The sequence below is a fragment of the Pipistrellus hanaki genome (assembly GCF_964339955.1).
Source record: "Pipistrellus hanaki genome assembly, chromosome: 17".
Taxonomy (NCBI): Eukaryota; Metazoa; Chordata; class Mammalia; order Chiroptera; family Vespertilionidae; genus Pipistrellus; species Pipistrellus hanaki.
The window spans coordinates 8,361,692-8,381,229 of record NC_140519.1 but is presented as its reverse complement, the minus strand read 5'-3'; the positions used below and the strand labels follow the sequence as shown (position 1 = coordinate 8,381,229).

Here is a 19,538-nt window from a genome sequence, read left to right as displayed (position 1 = left end):
TTGTGTGTTAGCGCGGTGTATGCAGGTCGCTCACCAGGGAACCAATCAGCGGCCGGCCAGGGCGTTGCCACGGCTACCTTGTGTGTTAGGGCACAGCAAGTGCGGGGCGATGGAGACCCAGGGCGCTTTCCCCGGGCTCAGACCGAGGCCCTGCGAGGTTCCCAGCAGCCGCATCCCTGCGCACCCGCCTCTGCCCGGTCTCCTGAGCCCGCGGCATGAACCGCAAGAAGTTGCAGAAGTTGACAGACACCTTAACGAAAAATTGCAAGCACTGTAAGTAAGGATCGAGTGCTGGGTTAGCAGAGGCTCCTGGTCCGGGTCTCTTGCCCTACCAGGAGCCAACATTTTCTGCCCAATCTGCGTTCTAACTCCATGCCTTAGGGCTTTGGAGCCCCCTCCACCACACCAAAAGAAAAGTCTGGAAGAGAATACTTGGATGTTAGCTTTTTGGATCAGGCTCCCACGCCTGCCGATCATCTTAAGGATCACTATCCAGGTGTCCAGACATCTAGGCTTGCACTCCCACAAGTACACTAATGTGCTTCTCAAGCGCTCTTCTTAATTTAACTTTATGTTACAGAAAAGGGATCTATATACCCAGGAGGCACATGTGGTTTTACACTCAGTCATAGGTGCAAAGTAAGCATGAAAACCAAGGGAGTTGAGAAGAGTATCACAAGCAACATACACCTGCATTCTAGCTTTCTAGAGCAAATGAAATGACAGGGTTCGATTCTAGATTCTTACTGAGAGATCCACAGGGGAAATGGTTCCCAACCACTGAACACCGTTAGGAAACAAACCCATGGCAGAGCCAGAAGGAACGTGGGCCCAAGGAGCTCACCAAAGCTAAACACATGGCAAAGAATCTGTTCCCAGCTCTAGACTTCCACGTTCCAGTGGATGGTGAGGGTTGCAGGGTACTTTGCAGGTGACAAGATGGGCACTTATGAAAGGTGTCTGCTCCCAATTGCACATTCTAGAAGGTGGTCCTAGAATATCATAGGTAACTTTAGAATTGTATTCAGACTGGAAAACAGAACTGTACCTGGGCCAGGAAGAGAATAAAGACATGGGTTGGGTGAAGACAATGTTGTCAAATAAGAAAGCGTATGAATTATATGTTGATTGCAAAACTACTGGCCACCTGAGGAAATAGAAGAAGATATCATCCCAAGACCACCCCCCCACCCCCGGGCTGAGGAGGAACAAACATGTAGTTCTGCTAGGAGAGATTACAGGATCTCATGTCTGTTAATTGCATGTGTATCTCATGCAATGAGTAGTAAGAGAGGCTCTCTGAGTGGAGTGGTGCTATAAACGAAAATTAGAGTGTGTATAAGCATCTTAAACTTCTTAGAAAAATAGCCATCCTCTCATTTAAGGCATTATTATGGTTATTATAATCTGCTGTTGTTTTTCTTAAAATATTAATACTTCCACTTCTGGGAGAAGACCACGCCTTCTAAAACATTTGGTAAACACTTTGAATAAGAAATGCAATAATTTCAATATACAATGCTGATTTTAATGTACTCGGTGCTCAGTAAATTTGCAAATAGACTTTCTGTAAATAATTAAGAGGTGAGTATTAAAATATAAAGGAACACATTGCCGAAACCGGTTTGGCTCAATGGATAGAGCGTCAGCTTGGGGACTGAAAGGTCCCGGGTTCGATTCCGGCTGATCGATGACTCTCTCTCATCGATGTTTCTAACTCTCTATCTCTCTCTCTTCCTCTCTGTACAAAATCAATAAAATATATTTTTAAAAAATTAAAAAAAAATAAAGGAATACATGGCAAGAGAAACTCTTTTGCTTTTTATACTTACATAAACATTTTAAAGTGAGCCTGGAAAACCTTGATAATTATTAGTTAAATTCTATAGAAAGAGTTTCAGGTCATTGACATTATAATAATTTTAAATTCCTTTAAACAGAGGACCTTTCCTAAAGTTATATTTCCTTTCAGTTGGCAGATGATAATCCCACTAGGATTAAATGGATAAATTTTGTGGAATCAGAGAAGAAGAAAGTATCTTCAGTGGTCATATAGTTAATCTGCAATTCTACAGATATGATCTGAAGAAAAATCAAACCAATCCAAAAAAATGAAAGCCCATCCTTGAATTTTTCTTAATTGTATTTAGTATTGTATTCTAGAACTTAAGGAACATTTCAGCAAGGAAAGTTTTCTTATGGCTAATCTTGGATCCTTGGGTAATAAATTAAGCTAATTATTCTATAAACTTCATTTTAGCAGAGATGGAAAAGATGAAACATAAAATGCTTAGCAAATGAGATGTTGTGTAGTCATTCATTATGCAGTCTTTTCTTTCCCAACTAGCCAACAGCCTTTTTCCTTAAAAAAAATTTTTAAATCGTGTTTAAATTTTACTATTTTAAGCATTTTAATTATAAGCTCTGTGTATTAAGTTTATTTAAATTGTTGCACAACTGTTACCACCATTAATCTCCAGAACATTTTCATCTTTCCCAACTGAAACTCTATATCCATTATAGTATAACTCCCCATTTTCCCCTTCCCAAAACCGCTGGCAACTACCATTCTATTGTACTTTCTGTCTCTATTTATTTCACCACTCCAGGTATATCATATAAGTGAATCATAGAGTATTTGTTCTCTTTTGTTTGGCTTATTTCACTCATCATAATGTTTTCAAGTTTCATTCATGCGATAGCATGTGCCAAAATCTCCTTCCTTTATAAAACCAAATAATCATCCCTAGTATGCATTTATCCTGTTTCCCTGAAAATAAGACAGTGTCTTATGTTAATTTTTGTTCCCAAAGATGCTCTAGGTCTTATTTTCAGGGGATGTCTTATTTTTCCATGAAGAAGAATACGGTACACATTTATTGTTAAATGAAAACAAAGGAAATTTATTACCTGTATATGGTACAGTAGTACGGTAGTTGTCAACACAAACCAGACAAACTGTGAATCCTACAGTATCAAGAATTTACTCATTTATTCAATGACATTCATGTCATCATCTTCTGGAACATCATCATAACAATCCAAATTCTGAATTTCCTGGTGAATTTCTTGTGACTCCATTTCTTTAAGAATCAGTGGACCAAATCTCTCATGTTTAGCCTAGGGGGCCTTTTTTTCAGGGGATGCCTTATATTTCACTCAGAAGGAAACCTGTAAGTAGGTCTTATTTTTGGAGGATGTCTTATTTTCGGGGAAACATGGTACTATATTTTGTTTAACCATTCATTCACCAGTGGACACTTGATTGCTTCCACTTTTGGCTACTGTGAATAATGTTGCTATGAGCATTGAGGTACAATAATCATGTCAAACTTGCAGCCCATGGGCCACATGTGCCCACAACAAATATTTATTGCGGCCCAACCAATATAACAAAATGTAAGAAATGTTTTAATAAAAATTTCTTAACTTAATTTTTACAATATCCTGTTATACATAATTATAATAATGAACTACAACATCCGCTAATGACTGATTACTGTAACCGTGTTGCATTCATTTCCCTTACGCACCTGAAACACAGGTGCACCATTTCTCTCCACTAATACCAGCAGTGAATATTTTAGCAGCCGATTGCCACGTCATTAGCCTTGGACTAACTTGTTTGGTGTGTGCAACAGGAAATATTTCGCTTTGGAGAACAAGAAAAATAGGTTTATATGCATTACGCTTAATAATTTGTGCAGTTATTCAGTGTCTGGTAAGTTAATGTTCAAGAAAAAATATTATTTTTTATTAAAATATTCCATTATTTTATGTTAATGATTATTTATTTCAGCCCTTTGTATTCAGCATGTCTCTATAGAAATAAACCTATGTTTCTGTGAAAATTAAAGCTTTTGTTTTTTTGCGGCCCGCATAAGCTTAAACCTTGTTTATTTGGCCCGTGTGAGCCTTTGAGTTTGACATGCTTGGTGTACAAGTATTTGAGCCCCTTTTTTCAGTTTTCTGGGTATATACCCAGAAGTGGAATCACTGAATTATACAGAATTTCTGTGTTTAATTTTTTGACAAACTGATATTCCACTACTGCAACTAACAGCTCTTTTAAAAATTATAAGCATTATACACTTGTCCATTATTTAATTTATTTACTAAATAATTTCTTAAAAAATTTTTAATACCCCTCTTACATTTTGGTATCCCAAACCAGAAATCACATGCAGGCCTGTCCTCAACTGTGAGATTAGATGTGATTTCTCCATTTCTATGTTCTGTCTTCTTTTACATGCACACAGGTTTTGTCCTTGTGTTGTTTTTTTTTAAAAAAAATACTCTGTCTTGTTTTGAAATAAACTCACCCCCATCTTCTGCCTCTAATTCATATTTAAACTCACTTTTTTGTTCTTAATGCTAGACAATAACCCTTCCACTTAACATATCTGATATGGGGATTGGAACACAGATAATTGTCTGAGTCTTTAAAAACACCACCCTTTATACAATGATGTGTGTTGACAAATATGAATGTGTGTGCGTATCCTTTCAATAAAAATTGCCTGCATTCGAAGTACTGCTGAATAATTGCATGTTAACTTCATATCATCTGCAATAAGAGCTACAAAAATGATAAAATATGCTTAAACACTTTTCTATTGGAAAATGGGTGATTTTTATTTCCAAAATCTCAATTACTAAGGCTAATATAAAATAAAAATTGTTTCCTGACTTTCAGGAGCCTGGTATCTATTTCCAGGGGAATGCTTAATTACAAGTCTCATGAGTGCCTATAATCAAAATGCGAGGAAAGTTAGCATAATTAAACATTACCATACTTACTTTGAATCATATCTCTGCTGCCTTTTAAAGTTTAGGATTGGACCTCACAATCATTATTCGGGTAACTTGACTGATACTATTTTCTTTTTTCCTAAGTGTGACTAAACCTGCATCTATTTAATATTGGAGGGAAGGCTTTTTCTCTCCTTTTAGTGGAAAATCCTCTGTAGTAACCATCTTCTATTGACTTAAGGATCATGAATCTCAAAACAGAACTGTCTTCTGCCCTGGCAGGGTTGATTCCAGGTCCAGGATGTGTAGGGGAGGCAATCTCTCTCTCTCTCTCTCTCTCTCTCTCTCTCTCTCTCTCTCTCTCTCTCTCTCTCTCTCTCTCTCTCTTTCATTCTCTCTATCTCTCTCAAATTAATAAAAACATAACTTCAGACAAGGATTAAAAAATATTACAGGATTGTTGACAACTACATATTTGATGGCTTTAAAATGTTAGTCTATAAATTAATTAATGCAAAGTTTAAGTTAGAAATTAAAGATTAAAACACATTTTTGTTACATCTTAACTTTATTTTCCCACAGTTAATAAATTTGAAGTGAATTGTCTTATAAGACTTTACTATAACTTGGTGGGAGATATAACAGAGCGACAAGGCACGGTCAATGGACTGGATCGTAATGCATTTCGAAACATCTTGCATGTGACATTTGGAATGACAGATGACATGATTATGGACAGAGGTAAGGAGAAATACAAATCCAGCCATAACTGAAAAAAGTATGGAGTTGTACTTACTGTTTGTAAGAACCTTATGTTCTATATCCCCAATTTCACTCGAATATAACATTTAAATCTTCATATTCACGAAAAAGATCATAGGAGAGGCAAATGAGAGTGAGGGAGCAAAGAGATGGAAAAGGGGGGATAAATGGTGAAGAAAAAAGACATGACTGGGGGTGTAAACACACAATATAGATAATGTATTACAGAATTATATACCTTGCACCCATATAATTGTGTTAAACAATGTAATACCAATAAATTTTTTAAAAAATTTAAGTATCATAGGAATGGAAATAGTATCCATTCTATTTTGTGTATTTAAGAAGTGGACAAAGTCAGCCTGAATAATTAGGTTTTCCTTACCTTATAACAGGAAACCTAAAATATTTCTATTTTTACTTAGTAAATATAAAAAGAAGAATAGTTTTAAAAGGACATTTAAGTTTATTTACATCATTGAAAGTATTTCAATAAGAATTAAGATATAGTCCGGTCTACCATGTAATAAAGCATTACATTTGTTGAGTAACAAAAGTTCAAATTATATATTTTATGTTAATACAGCAACATATTTAATATACCAACACAGTTGCATGTTAATAATTAGTTAACAAATTTAGATATTCAGAATTTGCTTTGTTCCCTCAAAATATGAGGAGAAAATGTGAAAGTTATTTCTTCCTTTGTCAAATGGGAATGTTGAACCATATAATCCTGAAGTTTTGTTTAATGTAGTACCAATGTAGATACATTACTGAGATTAAAAATGCAGCACAAGTATTATATTGCCCTTCTTTTTCTTTTTAGTATTCCGAGGTTTTGATAAAGACAATGATGGTAATGTAAGTGTATCAGAGTGGGTATACGGATTATCACTGTTTCTTCGAGGAACTTTGGAAGAAAAAATGAAATGTAAGATTTCAGGTTATCCTACTGGTTTGCACATTATGACTAACATATCTAAAACATTTTAAATTTATTTCTTCTAATCCAACCAGTGAAGTAGGTTGGTTGGTTGATTTGAATTCCCATTAGCCTCTTTTATGGAACAAATTCAAGTCAATGCTAAATGTTGAAAAAAAAATAATTAAAGGAAAATCAAGATTTTTGAAGAGTAATTCATGTCAAGCAAGTCTATATAGGCACATGTAACAGAAGCTAATCATGCATGTATACATTTACATTATAGGTCTTAAGATTATGTTTTTGCATATTTAAGTACTTGAATTATAACCATAAAAGTAGGGGATATTGATTCTAGTGCTCTGATTCTTAGTAAATTCTTAATTTTGATGAACTCTGTTTAAGAATTATGTCAACATTAAAAATTTTAAATAAAAATAAAAGAATTAATGTCAATCAGTTTTCCAAGAGTTTCAAGATGAAAAATTTCAACTTATTGCTTCTTTTAAAATATATATATATATTTTATTGATTTTTTTACAGAGAGGATGGGAGAGAGATAGAGAGCTAGAAACATCGATGAGAGAGAAACATCGACTAGCTGCCTCCTGCACACCCCCTACCAGGAATGTGCCCGCAACCAGTGTACATGCCCTTGACCGGAATCGAACCTGGGACCTTTCAGTCCCCAGACCGATGCTCTACCACTGAGCCAAACCAGCTTCAGCTTATTGCTTCTTTTTATCTTAATTTTCTTTTTTTTAAATTTATATTATTGTTAAAAGTATTACAGATGTCCCTTGTTTTGACCCCCTCCATAATTCAATCTCCCCCTCCCAGGCATTCACCACATCATGTCTGTGACCATGCATTATACACATACCCATAATATGTATATAAGTTCTTTGGTTAATCACTTATCCCCTCCCCCCTCTTCCCATTTCCCTCTGAGGATCCTCAGTCTGTTCATGCTTCTACGTCTCTGGATCTATTTTGTTCATCAATTCATTTTGTTCATTAGATTCCACATATAAGTGAGATCATGTGATACTTGTCTTTTTTCTGACTGGCTTATTTCACTCAGCATAATACCTGGAGAGTATTATGCCAACATATTGTTTCTTGTCATGCTTTTCCATAGCTGATTGTAATGAAAATTTTTCTAAGGACTGATGCATATATTCAACAAGTGAACATTAAGCATTTATTATGGAAATTAGATTGTGTTAAGGCCCATGACATTGGTAAGAACATCAATATAGAACTTGGTGTTAAAAACTTTATCAGAGCAAATGTTACCTTAAGGATAATATCAAATTCCTAATTGGCTATTTTTTAAAAGATTGCTTTGAAGTGTTTGATTTGAATGGCGATGGATTCATTTCAAAGGAGGAAATGTTCCACATGCTAAAGAACAGCCTTCTTAAACAGCCATCTGAAGAAGACCCTGATGAAGGAATCAAAGATTTGGTTGAAATAACACTTAAGAAAATGGTAAATACGTATAATTTAAAGTTTTATATTAAAATGTAAAGACTAGTAGTGGGATAAAAATAATAATTCAAATGATAGTAACTATCAGTTTTCTGCTTAGTGAAATCAAACACTTGAATTGTGCTTTATGAAAAAAATAATATTGATAGTTCATTACAATTTAATTAGTCTAATTTTTCTAGAATCTTTTTTCCATTAACACTTGACCATGAAAGGACAGTTGTATTTGCATTAAGTATTTTACATGTTGACTAATATATGGCTGGTCACTCCTAGGATAATGATCATGATGGAAAACTGTCCTTTTCAGACTATGAACAAGCTGTGAGAGAAGAAACTCTTCTACTGGAAGCTTTTGGACCATGTCTACCTGATCCAAAGGTAAAGGAAGCTATTGTTACACTGGCCAGGGGGTTGAAGCACCATTCAGTGCACTAAAAGTCTGCAGGTTTAATTCCCAGTCAGGACACATACCTGGATTATGGCCCCACCCTTGGTTGGAGCATGTGAAGGAAGCAACCAACCAATGTTTCTCTTCTCTCTCTCTCTCTCTCTCTCTCTCTCTCTCTCTCTCTCTCTCTCTCTCTCTCCTCCCTCCCTCCCTCTCTCTCTCCCCCCCTTTCTTTCTATAAAATCAATAAAACACATCTTAGGGTAGGTACTTTAAAAAGGAAGAAATATATTGTTTTTTACTTAGCAGTGACCAAAATATAATGTAGGATCAACAACCCAAGTCTTCTTGGTTTGGTGAGTGATGGATCAAACAAATAACCTTCACCCACAGGGAATAGCTTTTAAATAGAGAAAGCCCACTGAAGAAGAACTTGATGGGTCATTTTATAGTGCTGTTGTGGCCCAATGCTATTGTTTGTTTACTCATTAACTCATTCATTTATGTAGAAACAATTATTGAAGCTTAATGTGGACCAGAAGCACATAGGAAAGGCTTAATCCAAGTGCTCAAGGGTTAATATTTTTAAGGGGAACTTCAACAAGAAAATAATTACTCAACAGTGTGGTAAGTATTATTATAATAATAGTCAATGATTTATACAGGTCTCATCTATGCCAGCCACTATTATAAGCCCTGTGGCCCAAATCAGCTCATTTAATTCCCTTATCAACCCTATGAAGTAGTTAGTATTATTATTCTCATTTTGCAGATAAGGAAACTGAGGCTTGAAGAGTTTAGCCTACTTGTCCAAGTTCAAGCAATAATTATGGAGTATCTTGGTTCTAGAGTCCATAATAATTCTTATCACAATGTTGAGTAATTATTTTCTTGTTGACATTCCTTAAGAAGATTAACCCTTGAGCACTTTGATTAAGCCTTTCATATGTGCTTCTGGTCTACATTAAGCTTCAATAATTGTTTCTACATAGCATATTGTGGTGGGCATGAAGAGCACATCAAAACCAGATGTATCAAATGACTGGTAAATGGCTGGTGAGATAAGAAAGGCTAGGTTTCAAGGACACAATAGTCAGCTAGGTCAAAATGGGGACGGATAATGAATAATCTAAGCAAAGGAAAGGCATGCTGAGCGCAAGAGTGAGAAATGAATCTCTATTCAAAGAGTATTTAGTGTGGTATGAAACTGGTGATGAGTGATGATGCTGGAGATGCATAGAAGGGCCAATCCCAAGGGAGCGTGGAGTTTGGATTTTGCCTTGAGTGCATGAGAATTCATTGGAAATTTTTAAGCAGGTGGAATGATTTGGTGTATAAATATTACAATATACCTTCCCCCAGTCTCTAGTCTATTATATCCAGCTGCCTACTCAACATGTCTAATAGATAATCTCAATAAATTCTTGGTTTCCCCACAAATTGTCCCCTCCCCATCTTCTCTGTCTCAATAAATGACATTCCATACATTCAATTGATCAATCAAAAACCTAGGAGACATCCTTAATTTTTCTCCAATAGCACCGTTAGCTGTTCCTTCAAAATGTATCCTTGAATATAACCTCTTTACCACAGGTCAATTGACCACAAACCTAAATCAAGTTGCCAGCATCCACCCCTAGATCATTAGCCTTCTTGCTTCTACTGTTGTCCCTGTACTGATATTCTTCACAATATCCTGTATACTTAAAAACACAAATGCTATCATGCTGCTTTCTAGCTCAAAACCCCTCAATGGATTCTGGAGTCTTATACAGTTGCCCCTTTCTCTCTCTCTCCAACCACCTCTCTCATTCTCCTTCAATCTCTCTAACCCCTGGATCTCTCCCAGCTACCTCACTGTTCCTCCCTAGTTCCTTTTCCCATTACTATAGTTTCTGTCTAACACATCCTTTCCACAGACCTTCACATGCCTCAGACTGTGATCTCATTCAGTCTCTATTCAAGTGCCATTTCCTCATTATGCTCAAATGCCATTGACCGTCTTAACTACTCCCCCATTCCTTTATCCTGTAATCTTACTTGTTTTTACTTAATAGTTTTTTTTTATCATTACTAGACTATGTCTACTCAAATACTTATTGTGTGTGTCACCATATAGATATAAGCTCCCTGAGAATGGGAACTTGGCCTTATTTCTACCATATTTCCCCATATACTGTGCATAGCACATGGTAGGTACCATGTGCAGTGAATGGATGGATGGATGGATGGATGGCTGAAAGGATAGATCTCAGAAGTGCCTGATGGAAAGTTTTGTGTCTATCTAGTTCTAGCCCCTTACATCTTCTCAAGAACTACTTCATCATTAAGCTTTATTTTTACCCTACATCTTCAGCCTCTTCCCTCACTACTAAAACTTTTTTTAGTCCCACACTAAATATTATACTTGGAATATAGTCTGTACTGTCACCATCTGTAAGTGAACAGAAAATGCATGACCATCACAAGTTCTTATTGTTGTTATCTCGTGTCTCTTCAAAGGAGACATATGAAATATCTTGTTTTGTTCTTCCTTTTTTGTAAGTCTGTACTAATTTTAGCACTTTTATTTTACAGAGCCAAATGGAATTTGAAGCCCATGTATTTAAAGATCCAAATGAATTCATTGATTAAATGAATAACTAAATGTCTGTTTTGTATAAAAAAAGGTGTATATGTATTGTATATATATTTTTTATACTTAGAAAAATGATATTGAATGTGTGTTTGGGTGGGGAGTGGTGTCCATTTACATATATCATTCAACTTTGGTGTAAGAACCAAGTAAAAGGGATGTAAGACAAGTTTCTTATTCGATGTTGTTGGGTTTGGGTTTAACATTGCTAGAGGTATTTTATACCTTGACGTATGTTGAAGCACATAACTATTGGGAAAGTTTGTATTAATGAAATGAATAGTGAAATTATATAATCTTGAATCATAGAAGGCAATTATTAAGGCAAATATTCTTCATGTCAGAAAAATGCTAGATATAATAAAATTAAAAATCATAGAAACTACTGAATGTTTTTGGTGCAGTTAATAATTAAGATGGTATCAAAAGACACTGGAATTTAACATTTAAATACCGTTCTGGTAGGCACTGAGGGAGAATTAAAGAGAAGAAAGAAATGTGTAGCCTATTTAATATGATCTCTATTATTGTTTGAGGTTTTGTTATTCAACCTGACTAAATTATAAGTATCTGAGGGCGTGGGGGTCTCATCATACTCATCTTTATATCTGTCATAACAGCTGGTACAGTCCTCTGCACAAAACGGCTCTCAATAAATACTGTGGGTTGAAAAGTACAAAGTACAACAAGATAAATCCAAACTCCTGGCAAGCAGAGGAAGAGGAAAGTGCTGTTTCTTGAGTGTTATGAATGATGCATGGGCACAGCTTTCAGTTTATTTCTGGAGTCATCCCAGTTGCCCCCTCCCCCTGCCATTGCCCTCAGTTGGCAAGCCTGTTCTGACTCCCTCTCTTTCCTACATCAGCTCTACTCTGTCCCTGTCACTGCCTTGGATTCCCCTTGCAGCCTCCCTTATAAGGGGATCTGATTTCCCCTCTGCCCCCTGCCATCCAGCAGGTTCCTATGGAATGAAGCATGAAAAGACGGGCCTAGTTATGCTTTTTAAGTTACTGTCTATCTTTTTAGTAAACATGCACAAGCAGCAATTATATCTTCTGTCAATATGGAAATATTTAGAAGCTTCTTGGATATTAAATACCTTTTACTATATAAGGTGAAGCAAAAGATACACTGTATTAAAAATGGACAGTTAAAAATAAGTGGAATAAGCAATTCCAAGAAATAATGGCATTTTACTGTCCAAGTATTTTCTCAAAATTTTAGATTTTTCTGATTACAAAGTAATAGAGATTACCTGAAGAATACTTCAGAAGTTTAAGAAATTCAATGAAATTAAATTATTCATTAATATCCTGGGAGATTCTTTCAGGTCCTCTTAAGGCACCCTATATATTTTTAGGTGATCATATCATGTTTGAAAATGCTCATTTGTAAGCTGCTGGTTTTGTGCACCACTTTCTCATGAATATATTCTTAGGACACTAAATACAGCCTCACTTGTAATGGCTGCCTGGTGTCCCATCACTACAGGCTCACTAACCCACTTCCCTGCCACTGACATGTGTTTGTTCACACATTCTTGCCATTATAAATAATTTCTGAAATGAACTATTCTTATAGACAAATCTTCTCACATGCTTTATTGGTTACTTACTTGGCGTAAGATTATAAATAGAGGAATGTTGAGTTGGAGGCCAGTATAAGGTTGAGATTTGTAGCACATGTTGCCAGATTACCCTCCAGAAAGGCCTGCTGTGCCCGATGCATGAGAGGCTGATTCCTTTCCATGTGGTTGCACTTTCTTTGAACTTCTCTTGCTAATGTCAGGGACCATAATTGGCCATGATTTTAATGTATCATTTAAAGAACTAATCTTATACATCTGTACCTAAACTTTTTATTATAGTTTGATTAAAAAATCAATTTCCAAGTGAATAACCCTGTTTTATTACATATTATTTAAAACTATATATATAGTTTTAACTAATATATATATCTTTTAAAAATCTAAATAATTTAAGTGAAACCTAAGATGATGTCAGTACTTGACCATAAGATCTCACAGGCTCTATTCACAGGCTTTCCTGTATATTATAGCCACACCCCTTGGCTGTTCCTCATCATAATCTGCCCAAATCATTTCCTTCTGCTAGTATATCTAGATTTCTGGATCCTCTTAATTTTACTACGGTAGAATGCATAATTGATTTTTAACACTGAAATTTTACTCACCTTAATGGCAGGGTCACTGGAGTACAGAGTACCTTTGAGGAAGAGATTTCTTCCCTCTCACTCTGAGCTCTGACACTCCCTTGCCTCCTGCTGCCACACTTGTCCTGAGTCCTGGTCCCTCAAGGTACAGCCAGTGTTTCTCAGCCCTGTGTTTGCCTGCCTTCAGTGCTACGCCTTAGGATGATGGATGAACAAGTGTCATTTGGAAGGTTGAGTGTAACCTTCCTCTCACTGACTTCTCAACCCTTTGGCTTCCCTGTCTCCTCCCAGTGCTTTGCAAAGAGGAGCAGAAAGCAGGCCAGGCCCATTTGGGAGAGATGCTCCTCTGCCCTGCAAGCATCTAGGAGAGATTCTGTTTGAGAAACTATCAAGTATTTTTTGTTGTTGTTGTTTAAAGGACAAGATTTTAAAATTTCCACTGCATTCTGGTAGTCCTGCATTCTTAACCTGTAAGTAACTTTGGGTGCAAGATTGCACTTGTAAGAAGCCAAACCAGCAATTGCTTGCATTATAAAGTCATCCAAAACATTCACTAAGTTCCTACTTTGTGCCAAGCCATGAGGGTTAAAATATTCTTGGTCAGTTGTTCTGCCCTCACCTTGTTCATATTATATGATAAAACTCTATCCTGTGTGACAGTTCTGTCATCTCTTACCACTGTTTAGATCACAGTGACAGTCCCTCTCCTGCCTTCTTCTCCCCTGCTGCCCCCAAAAAGCTATATAGTTTTTAATTAAAGAATATTATTAAAGAGAATTAAATATACTATGAAACTAAAAAGACAGTAATGTCTGAGCTGCTTCTTAGGTTGTCCATTTTTCCTAGTGCATTTTATCGAACTGGGTCCATTTCCTCACCGAATCTGCCTCTAATTCCCCGTAGTCATCCAGAACTGATGATTAATTCTCACCAAGTATGGCAAAGAAAGGGTGGGAATTGCATTTGACGTGGTGAGACTATGAAAGATACACAATAAAATAAATCTTTAATCCATGAATGTGTTAATTACAGTTTATCAAATTGTCAGGGTTGGTTGGTAATAGTTCAAAAAAGGAGGTAGAAGTAAAATATTTATCTTTTCTGATATTGCAGCCACCCTTTCTGTTAGAGTAAAGCAAACGATCTCTTGAAGTATTTCCAGCCTGTTACCATTGAAGGAGGAGCCGCCTGGATACAGCCATGCCAATCAAAGCCTCCTTCTCATGAGATGTATCTGATGGAAACTTGCTCCGTTTCACAGGGAGAGCAAAAAAAGAAAGGAAGTCTAACAGTAGAATATTCTATGTGAAGCAAAACATGCTTCTTCTTTTGAAATGTCTTTATCAGAGTGCCATTACCTTATGCGGTAGTTAATTGCTCACAGTTCCATCACTGGTAATTTGTGGCTTTCTGTGTACCTCATGCCTCCTACCTAACCTGTCAAGAATATATTTCTTCCTCTAAGACACACATCCTCCTGTTTATTTTCATCTTCTCCTGCATGGTCATCCCACACTGCCCCTATTATGTGGCCCAGCCAGACTCACAGAGAGCTCCCTGGGTGAGAAATTTGTCAACTTAAAGGGCATTGAATAAATGTTGTGAAATGCAGTCTGTCTTTCCCTAACTGGAGTTGCTTCTTCCTATCTCCAAGGTCTTTGTGTGGCCCAAGGGACTCCACAGCTTAAAGCCAGGCAGCAGGGAGCCTAAAGATAGAGCATGGCATGCACTTCAGCAGACGACTTACAAGTTCTCTCTGCAAGTGACACCTAGAGTTTGAGTCACTACCTCCTGGTAGAAGGAGTTAGCACCACAGTATAGGCCAGTCCAGAAGATTAACTAAAACCATTTGATCCAGTATTCCTTAATGCATCCTTCAGATACAGCAGTAGAATCATAAAGTAGAATAAAACAATCCCCATAATCCCTACAATACATTACACAAAAATTCAATGAACACCTTTGTTCCCGGATTATCCTAAATATTATATTCATCATTTCATTCATTTATCACAACTATCCTAAGAGGTAAACGTAAATATTACTTTACAGCTCCATCCTACAGATTGGAGGGAAAAAAATGGAGTTTAGGAAAACTAAGAGACTTCCTCTATGTCCCACTCTGGTAAAGAGCAAAGCCAAGAGCAGGCCTCATCTAGTTCTAGTGTTAGAGACCTTTTTCTATAGCACTATTTATTCTTCTTGCCATGCATACCCCCAGAGGCTTGGAGTAATTTAAAGCTCCAAGGCTCCTGATGAATCTTCAAATTGCACCTTCAAGACTACCTGGTAGTGCGATATAATTTAAATGTACGTGAGTGAGACCATTGGCAACTCTCTTCCAGGCAATTTTGTCATCTGAAACACCTTGGAATTTTGGAATTTCTTTTTTCTTTACTTGAAGTGTCCAACTTGGAAGTAAACGCATGCATGCTTGATACCAATATCAATCTGACACTTAGGCTGGAACCTTGCCTTGCCAAGAGTCCAGATATTTGTGAACAGTAGCCAGGCTGTCAGACTCTATCACTCTAAGGTCAGCACAGGGACAAACGTGCGTCAACCAACCACAGACACTGAGGTCACTGCTGGTTTATGAGTGGAATGGCATATGTCATTCGGGAAGGAGTGAAAAGGGCTGGACTCCTCATCAAAAAGGAAAAGGGATGTTTGGGCATCTGGGAGTATCAGAGAAAGACTTCTAGCTGAACAATAAGGAGATGCCAATGAGAAGAAGCTAGTGATCAAGCAGCAAACACAGGAAATGATTACATGGCACTTACTAGGTGACAGTAATTAGCCTAAGGGTGTACAACTAGCAGAGTTGTATCTTGGGTTTGCAGCGCAGGCCCTTAACCAGGTTGTAGCTCTGATTGTCTCTTATTATCATGAGCAATCACATTGCCTTGCACAGACTACATGAATTTTGAAAGCCTAATACAAGTGAAATGTGATTTATAGATTGGTAGGGACCATAGTATCTGCCATCCAAATAGATAATATTGAGAGAAAGTTGATGCTAATAATTACATGAGGACAACACAACTTGGGGTTGCCCCAGACAAAAACATAATGTATGGTGACCCTATTTATAGTCTATACAACATTCCAAAAATCACACTTCCTGTACAATGGGAACAGTACCTATTCCCTGCCTTCATCTCACAGGGCTTTGGTAAGAATTGAATGAGGCTATTTTGTAAATTCTGATATAAATACATAGGTTAGTAGCAAGGGAAATGTGTGCCCTGTCTTGGAGTATGCTTACATTCTCACTAGCGGCACCTAAGTAATGATTAAAGACACCAACAACCTAGAAATAAAAAACTCTGGCTTCTGGGCCCTTTCATGTGACCAAATGTATGATATTGCTCAAGTTACTCAGCCAGTGAAAGGCAGTAGAAGGATCTCTAAAAAATATCTTTAATAATCTAATGAACTTATAGAAATTATTCTAAAACAACTAGGATAAAACTCCAATGTAAACATAACTAGAATTTTCATGAAAATTACACTCTTAGAGTTAGTATTAGTGAAATGACCTCTATTAACACACACTTAGAGTTAGTATTAGTGAAATGACCTCTATTAACACACACACTCACACACACACACACACACACACACACACACACTTCTCTGTCATCTCAAAGTCACATACATACAAATGGTAGTTTATCCCATTTAACAGACACATTAGAGCTCCTTGAATTCTCCTTCTGTGAAAACACCAATAATTCTAAAGCAATTGGCACCATAGGACTAAGGACTATGGTCCTGATTAACCACATTCAGGACCTTGGTGTGTTTGTTATGCTGGCTCTAAGGTAATGGAATAATAAAGAGAAATTAATAAAAGGCATGGTTTGTAAGAAAGTATAAAAATCTAAAATCCCATTAAGTAAACTAACTTGAATCCAAGTCATGTGAGATCCATCTGACCCTGGTTTACTTGCTATGTTCTTAAATTGGATTGTGTGAATTTAACCAAGTACAAAACAGTCTGTTTACCTCTTGGGATTTCTAAATACTACTTGGTACTCTATTCTGATTCATATAAATGCAGAAAAGAATACGGCAGCCCCAAGAAGTAGTCATTAGGAAGTGGGCTCACCCTTTTTATTTCCAAGAACCCTAAAAATCATGGTGTGTGGATTTATGTATGTTGTGCACATGCCAAAACATCCAACATCTGCAGGCTATATAGTAAATGACAAGAGCGATATGCAAAAAAGACATAATCCCTTCACGCAAGGAGCACATAATCTAAGATACCAGATGTGCTGTTGTCTTGGGTGGGGAGGAGGAGGAGAAGAAGAAGGAAAAGAAGGAGGAAGAGGACGAGGAGGAAGAGGAGGAGGAGGAGAAGGAGGAGGAGGAGGAGAAGGAGGAGGAGGAGGAGGAGACAGGAAGTTGGTAGAAGAGGAGGAAAAGGAGAACCAGGAGAGAAAAAGAGGTCAAGAGGATGTGAAATAAAGAAAAAGATTAACTGAGTAGGGGCAAAGTTTTATGCCATAAATTTTAAAAAAGAAAACAGCTAAGATGTGTCCAGTGTGGTTCAGTTTGTTGAGCATCTTCCCATGCCCTGAGAGGTCGCCAGTTCAAATCTGAGTCAGGACACATGCCCAGGTTTCAGGCTTGATCCCCAGTAGGGGGCAGGCAGTAGGCAATAGATTTATATTTCTCTCTCATCCATATCCCCCCCCCCCTCAAATCAATAAAAACACTTAAAAAGAAGAAAAGAAAACAGCGAAGTCAGTGAGATAAGGGTGGGGTGCTTTTCTCTCCGTTTACATATAATTACAGAAAACCAAATGGCGGATTTAAGAGCAACAGCCTGGCTGCGCGGGCCTGCTGAGCAGCTCATGGAGAGCAGCAGATACCATCACGGCAGAGCAGGATGTGGAGCAGGCCGGGGCCTGCACGCCCCGCTCCAGGTATGTGGCTGAAAGGCAAGGCGCTGGCCTGCGGCAGGTGCAGCGCAGCCAGTGCCCATCGGCCCAGGAAAAGAAAACCTGCAGGTGCAGTTGGGACATGTCCTGAGTCTCCAAAGCCACGAGCTTTTCTGAATAGTTGTCCTATCTTCATTGTCTGCCTGCGAGATTACAGTTTTCAGCAGGAGGGATGAGAGGAGGGAGTGGTTTGGTGGAGTCTCCGTTCTGGGGCTTTGATGACACATGCAAGCTGCTCTGACTCCAGAAGTGAGGCGCAGTCAGAGGAGGGGAGACTGTGCAAGGGCAGGGGTGATGGTGGGACTTGCCCCACTGGCCCCACCCATGAGGCCCTGGGCCCTGGGAGGGCGCTCCTCTCCCCAGAGGCCATGGTGGACACGGGGAGTTTGCTGGTTCCAACTCAGCTCTGCCCACCTGCCCCCCACTCTGGCCATCTGTTCCTTCTACTTCAGCCATCCTTGGCAGAGTGGGTATGTCAGCATTCCACCTCCGTGCTCCAAAGCCCCAGAATTCCAATGCTGCTTGAGCTCTCTTGGCACATCAGAGGAATCCACAGTTTCACATACATGTTGGTGCTCAGAGGTTCTTTGTTAAAGGATCTCTTAATCCCTCTCATGACCTGTAATCAGAGGAAGTTTTTAAATAAACAACTATCATGTTCAGCTAGAAACAGGAGAAACAAAGAGGCCCATGTGTCCTTTCCAAGGTCCCAATACTTGGTCAAGAACTCCTCCCTCCCCCATTCAGAAAAAGACTATTAGAGAATGGAGGGGTCAAGATATGGGGACGATGACATTTTCTATTTTATGAATCTAACTCAGGGCTTTAGTAGTTGTAGGGCAATGGCTGTGGGCAAAGGAACAAGGAGGAATGGCATGAGGGTGAGGGACTGTGCTGTGACTGATGGTGAAACAAGGAAAAGATCTAGTGAGGCAGCAAAGGAAGTACTAGGCCATGAAGAAGGGCCCAAAACAAAAACTAAAGAAGACAGCACGAACAACCTGACCCCTTCAAAGCAGTAACCGAAGACAGTGAGGTGATGGCGCAGCCCAGAGATCACATCTGGCGGGAGGCCAGAGGGAAAGGAGGATGAGGATGTGTGGAGGGATCGCTGAGGACTCGACAGAGGAAGCTACCAGAACAAGAGGAGCTGTGGCTGCCCAAGCTTATCCCGGGTCCAGGCGTCCCATGAAGCCACCTGCTGAGGGGTGGCTCTACATATGTGCTTGGATCTTTCCTCTGACATTCAGGCCTTCGGAGCTCCTGGAGGGCACAGGGCATCTGGGCGGGGTGGCGAGAGACGCATCCATGTGAGGAGTGTGAGGGATTATTCCAGGTTGAATTCCTTCTTTCTCAGGTGACTGGATGCTGGCCGCCCCGTGCCGCCCCCTTTCATTCTTGGCCTGCTTCAGTCTGCCTGAGGCACGCAGGCGGCTGCTCCAACCACATGCCCTG

At 38.4% G+C, this 19,538-nt stretch overlaps 1 protein-coding gene across 2 annotated transcripts; it reads left to right on the top strand.

Moving 5' to 3' along the window:
* Positions 1–78: 78 nt before the first annotated feature.
* On the top strand, positions 79–14,741 carry CLXN (calaxin). Of its 2 annotated transcripts, none has more exons than XM_084865115.1 (6): positions 79–273; positions 5,335–5,493; positions 6,344–6,448; positions 7,782–7,933; positions 8,210–8,314; positions 14,245–14,741. In XM_084865115.1, exons 1-6 carry the CDS (start codon positions 216–218, stop codon positions 14,263–14,265), a joined length of 600 nt encoding a protein of 199 aa, XP_084721241.1. In that variant the 5' UTR covers positions 79–215; the 3' UTR covers positions 14,266–14,741. The 2 variants fall into 2 exon arrangements, with proteins under 2 accessions (XP_084721241.1, XP_084721240.1); XM_084865114.1 differs by lacking the exon at positions 14,245–14,741 and adding an exon at positions 10,902–11,466.
* Positions 14,742–19,538: the final 4,797 nt, after the last annotated feature.

Excerpts from the sequence above, each read along its gene's own strand:
- CLXN (XM_084865114.1), top strand. The coding sequence starts at position 216 with ATGAACCGCAAGAAGTTGCAGAAGTTGACAGACACCTTAACGAAAAAT. Across the intron at positions 5,494-6,343 it reads TGACATGATTATGGACAGAG|TATTCCGAGGTTTTGATAAA; the intron begins GTAAGGAGAAAT and ends TTTTCTTTTTAG. Across the intron at positions 8,315-10,901 it reads CATGTCTACCTGATCCAAAG|AGCCAAATGGAATTTGAAGC; the intron begins GTAAAGGAAGCT and ends TTTATTTTACAG.